This window comes from Penaeus japonicus, unplaced genomic scaffold, assembly GCF_977035675.1.
Source record: "Penaeus japonicus unplaced genomic scaffold, GWHDUDI00000001_assembly GWHDUDI00000002, whole genome shotgun sequence".
Lineage (NCBI taxonomy): Eukaryota > Metazoa > Arthropoda > Malacostraca > Decapoda > Penaeidae > Penaeus > Penaeus japonicus.
Window position 1 is genome coordinate 31166554 of NW_028234404.1, and position 6052 is coordinate 31172605.

General features: G+C 34.4%; 1 protein-coding gene across 1 annotated transcript in view; it reads left to right on the forward strand.

The window, feature by feature from the left end:
• The window catches only part of Ent3 (equilibrative nucleoside transporter 3), a 14329-nt gene extending 9991 nt beyond the window's left edge, over positions 1-4338 (forward strand). The window contains exons 6-10 of the mRNA XM_086545293.1: positions 123-151; positions 492-682; positions 3101-3260; positions 3732-3817; positions 4147-4338. Of these exons, the coding sequence (XP_086401419.1) occupies positions 123-151; positions 492-682; positions 3101-3260; positions 3732-3817; positions 4147-4338 (658 nt within the window). The remainder of the gene's footprint in view (positions 1-122; positions 152-491; positions 683-3100; positions 3261-3731; positions 3818-4146) is intronic.
• Positions 4339-6052: the final 1714 nt, after the last annotated feature.

Genomic DNA, 6052 nt, shown 5'->3' on the forward strand with positions numbered 1-6052 from the left:
TGGTTAAGTGATAAATAGGAATATCATAATCACAAAACTAATAAGCTGACATGGAATATTCTGTCTGTAGCAGAAAACTCTCTTTTGCCCTTCATCAGGGATGTTTGAGTTTTTATTTTTAGTGGAGGCATACGAGATATGTTTTCCAAGGGTTAGCAGCTCCTTAGCCAGTGGGTCGAGCAGTGACTCTTATTGGACTCCACCCTGTGGTTTACACTTATCACAAAGATTATCCCTTAAATATCTAAACATGGAGACAAACAACCAATGCATTATCTAAATGTAGCACTGCTAAGCTCTGGTTAGCAGTTCAACCCTACCCAGCCAAAACTGTGCTTTGCACTCTATGGGTTAATCAGGATTTTTGTTACTGAACAAATTTTGAGCTTTGAATTATTCTATTTTGGTTTATGACAGGTAACCAGAAGAATCACTTTGTGCAAACTAGTTACTATTGTTTGATGATTTTGAGTGACTTCTCTTTGGTATTTGATTGGTAATATTAGTTTTCCATAACCACATAGGCACAGCTGGACTAATCATCTCTGGGAACCGTATTTTGACAAAATTGCTATTGGATGATCAGCGAACAAACACGCTGATCTTCTTTGTTGTCTCCATCGCTTTTGTCTTCCTCTGCCTCATTACTCATATTGCTGTTCAGAAGACAACATTTATACAGGTATATTATAGGAAATAGTGTCTTTGAATGCAGCTTGTTCTTGCATAGATCCTTTTTTGAAGGTTTGGTTACTCACTTAGTTTCTAGTTCACTGATATGCTTTATGCATGGTTGTTGTCACTTTAAGAATGTCCTTGTGTTGATTTTATCATCTCAGTTCCTTTGTCGTCATTCTATGTGCACATTATATTTTGTTGATTTTTATGTTCCCATTAGTGATATCAATTTTTTATTTGTTTTTGTTGTTATGTTTGTAACTGTTGTTAGATATTAGTGTGTCTTGTTGTCTTTGATGTTGGTAATGCACTTATTAGTGTAAGTCCTTTGTTTGCTATTTTGTAATTATTACCATAAGGTGGTTATTCTAGTATTTTTCTTTGATTAAAACTATTGAGTATATTTATAATGATATGTCATCACATTGTCATTAGTGTTGATATTTTTCTACTTGATTATTCCACTGTGCTAAAGAAAACAAAAAAATTAATATATCTACATGAACGTGTTCAGAAAATTAGATAAATATTGGAGTCCTTTCGGTGTTTACAAATCTAGTTATTGTGTGGTAAAGTACTCTGTTAGACACTCTTTGCACATTTGTCTTTACTTGTCTCCATTTTCATTATTTATCATTATATTACTAAGGTCATGTGATTAAGTAAATCAAAATTCTGCAGGAGTTTCTGATTAATGTATTTAGATCATGTGTTAGTTTTTTTGTTTTTTTTGTTTTTTTGTTTTTTTGTGCGTGTGTATGCACAGATGTGTGTATGACATTATACCTGTCCATCTGCTTATCTGATAATTGATGTAAATAGTAGTGATTATAGATAATATCTATATATATATTTAGTCTTTCAAAATTTACCTAGCAATTTAATCTTCAAAACTAACTCTACATCTAATATCAAAAAGCAGCAGCAGGGAATTGTACTGTTGTCTTGTATTCCCACTCTTATGGGCATAATAATGTGTTCTCACATGTAGTCCCATGGTGCAGAGCCATTCAGTAACACAATTAGTAAATATGGGAAAAAGCTGTACCTTTTTCCTGGGATTTACTGAATGGGCCCCTGTTTGGGTTTTTAGATAATCTGGCCTGAGGACAGTTATAGATGGAGGCATTAAAAACGATGTTTGAGAACTCAGTTACTTGCCTGTCATCATAGAGATTCAACAGTCATTTTGGCAGTGACTAGGAATAGGCTACAGTTGCATATATATACCTCTCATTTAGATACGGGATGCCTACAAGACTGAAAAATGTCTTATTTCAAGGAAAATAACTTTTTTAATGAGGGTCAGGGAAAGTGTTCCTTCATTGCTCCTGGTTGTATAGAGTTGCCCAGCAAGCTTACTTTAAAACCATCACAAAACAAGAATTTAGGTTGACTTTTGAAAGTTGTAATCTTAAAGCTAGCACCTTAGCAGTCATAAAACTGTACCACTGTGAGTGTGTATCAACATTAAAGTGTTCCTGATGTCTTGTTTTGTATGCAGTGATGCCCATCTCTTAGGCTGAAGCTGAGCCATCATGCATGTCATGACATCCATTGGAAACTTATTTTATGTATATAATTTTAAAAAAAGAGTGAATATAAAGAGTGTGAATATGTATGTATAACAGTAATTAGTAGACTTTTCCAAGGCTTCTACACACTTTCCCTTTAATGTGTAAAATTGATATACATTCAACTGCTTGTTACATATTTTTCCTAACTTGTTTATTACTCCTACATATAGATATAACATCAAATTAAAGTTTTCCATGCATATGAAGTAAGTGAATAAAATGTGTTTGTAAAGCAGATCTTTATTTTGATGGTATTAGTCCATATATTGTTTACCATAGTACATATGAATACTCTTTATATTTATTGCCTGAACTGGTGTTCATTTATGTTTTAGATTACAGTACAAGTGAAAAGACATTGTCTGTCTTTGTATATGGTTTGCTATTTACCTTTTATGATGAGAAATTACAGGCTATTGACTTGACATAAACCACACTCCATGTTGATGGCAAGTGACGGGATCATTGAAGTGAGATGACAAATTTCTGCTGAGGAGGTTTTCCAAGACAAATACAGATATGGCTAGAAATTCCTGTAAATAGTCATTATTTGAAAGGAAATGTGGTTCAGGAAATGTTTGTTGCGAGTTATTGGCCAGACCTCTAGTGAGATGAGGCTAGTCAAGAAGGTATCAGGTATCATATAGTGATTAGACATATAAAGCAGTATTTATGTCTGTAAACTTGAATTCATTTGCAATTATGCTGGATAATTTTTTCATTGATGAAAGTGCAGAGAGGTGAGTTTTCATTTCTATCACTATTATGTATGATCAGCATGCAAAGGATACTAGTATTCTTTTCACTTAATTTCTTTTTTTTATATACGTTAACTTTTCTTTCAGTTTTATCTAAACTTATGCCGTACAAGCGAAGACAGAGACGATCTCAAGAGAATTACTTTAGAGCCGTCAGAAGATGCTACTCTGGTAAGTGGATTCTTTCCAGGTTTCTTGAATGTGTGCAAGCATAAAATTTTCTTGAAAGTAAAGTCGATCCCTACATTATAAGATTCTTCCTCATTTCCTATCTTGGTTTATTTTTCTTGGTGTATGTCAGTCTGCATTTGGTGTATGTAATACTTACACCTACTGACAGCTTTTGACAAGTGGGTCTACTAGGCGTAATAGAAGACACGCAGATTGATCTAACATATAGAGTAGCTCTCCTTTTAAGTGGATCAATTATTCTTGTTAGAGTACAGCAATTAAATGAGCATCAGATTGACAATCACCTCTTACCGTAAGATACAAATTTCAAATTTGCAATTAAGAATGTCAGTACTCCAGTGAATTGATAATAGATGCATAGCATGCAACATATTTGTTAGGTCCTATTAACCAGTTTATCAGACTTAACCTGTTGCCAATGGGGCTGTCTTGGCTCCCAGTTAGGCACTGAAGACTAGCAGCTGTGATTAGTCAAACGCAGTAAGACCCTAACACCTCGGGCTAATTCCACCTCATTGGCCGCCAGCAGAGCCGCGCTACATGCCTGATCATACTGGTTGCTGGCCATTGTGGAAGAAGCATGACAATATATCTCGTCCTGCGATTGTGCAGGTATCAGTGACTAACTAGACGTGATATCTTGTCATCTGGAGTTAATGGGTTAAGAGGTTTTCTATCAGGTGTTTTCTATCAATTTCTAAACAATGCATGATATATGAGTCTATACATGATATATTAGCAAAGTGATACGGATGCATCGATTTCCATTACTGTGTTTTCGAAATATCAAGACTCAATTGTGTATTACCTCTGATTGGTTGCACATAGGAGTGGACCGTCCATGGCTGCGGGAAGTGCTCAATAGGTACTAGTATGGAAGCGGAGCGGTCGACCCCATTGATTCGAGCAGCACCAATTCACTCGTGCGAACACTTGCCTAGTTGGACTCTGTAGATCCTATTGATTCTACAGCTCCAAGCTACAGAGTAGAACACATCATCATGGGGAGAGTGAGAGGGGGTTATACGTCTACATATACGAGGTCGATAAGACTTTGGTCTGCTGTTAAGAGTAAGTTGTTTGGAAACCGTTTGATATTAGGAAGCTTTGTTTGTTTTACACTGGTGTGCTGAGGAATATACTCTGTCTCAGATATGAAGTATTGTTGATTGATCGCTATTCTTTTATACGCATTGGCGGTTCATAAGCATTTAGTTATGAAGGAGTCGATTAACCCGGTCATGTCGGGTGGCAAGACTATCTGACTCTTGAGCTGGTCGTCAATGTGTTTTTATTTTTTCCGGGATCGTGTTCTCGGGCGATCGAACGCATAAGCCTAATGCCTCGAGATTCTTGGGCACACAAGCTGTGAGCCTGGGCTGCTCGCTCGCTCACCCTGAGCGCCGGCCTTGCCCAGATATCTCATCACCGTCATCTGACGCAACAACCACGAAACGTGTCAGCATGTCATCCAGCGCGAATGGGTTAATAGCTCTACCTGACCTTACTTGTGTGACCCCATTCCTTGAAATTTCTGAAAGAAATTTTTATTTCTATTACTATTACTATTACTATTATTATTATAATAATAATTATGATAACAATGGTAGCATTGACAATGATAATAACTAATTAATTCTGCCACCAAAGAATTTAATGACTGGGAACTCCTGATTATTATAGCTGAATGTAAAACAGCTTGAAAATACAGGTAGAATTAAACACAACTGTTACAGAAATTTCTTTATATAATATTTTGATAATCAAATAAAGCCTAAACCAATTCATAATTGTTACATAGTAATTGAACATCCTTTGATGTAACAATTATGAATTGGTTTAGGCTTTATTTGATTATCAAAATATTATATAAAGAAATTTCTGTAACAGTTGTGTTTAATTCTACCTGTATTTTCAAGCTGTTTTACATTCAGCTATAATAATCAGGAGTTCCCAGTGAGATGATGTAATTGAACATCCTTTGATGTAACAATTATGAATTGGTTTAGGCTTTATTTGATTATCAAAATATTATATAAAGAAATTTCTGTAACAGTTGTGTTTAATTCTACCTGTATTTTCAAGCTGTTTTACATTCAGCTATAATAATCAGGAGTTCCCAGTGAGATGATGTAATTGAACATCCTTTGATGTAACAATTATGAATTGGTTTAGGCTTTATTTGATTATCAAAATATTATATAAAGAAATTTCTGTAACAGTTGTGTTTAATTCTACCTGTATTTTCAAGCTGTTTTACATTCAGCTATAATAATCAGGAGTTCCCAGTGAGATGATGTAATTGAACATCCTTTGATGTAACAATTATGAATTGGTTTAGGCTTTATTTGATTATCAAAATATTATATAAAGAAATTTCTGTAACAGTTGTGTTTAATTCTACCTGTATTTTCAAGCTGTTTTACATTCAGCTATAATAATCAGGAGTTCCCAGTGAGATGATGTAATTGAACATCCTTTGATGTAACAATTATGAATTGGTTTAGGCTTTATTTGATTATCAAAATATTATATAAAGAAATTTCTGTAACAGTTGTGTTTAATTCTACCTGTATTTTCAAGCTGTTTTACATTCAGCTATAATAATCAGGAGTTCCCAGTGAGATGATGTAATTGAACATCCTTTGATGTAACAATTATGAATTGGTTTAGGCTTTATTTGATTATCAAAATATTATATAAAGAAATTTCTGTAACAGTTGTGTTTAATTCTACCTGTATTTTCAAGCTGTTTTACATTCAGCTATAATAATCAGGAGTTCCCAGTGAGATGATGTAATTGAACATCCTTTGATGTAACAATTATGAATTGGTTTAGGCTTTATT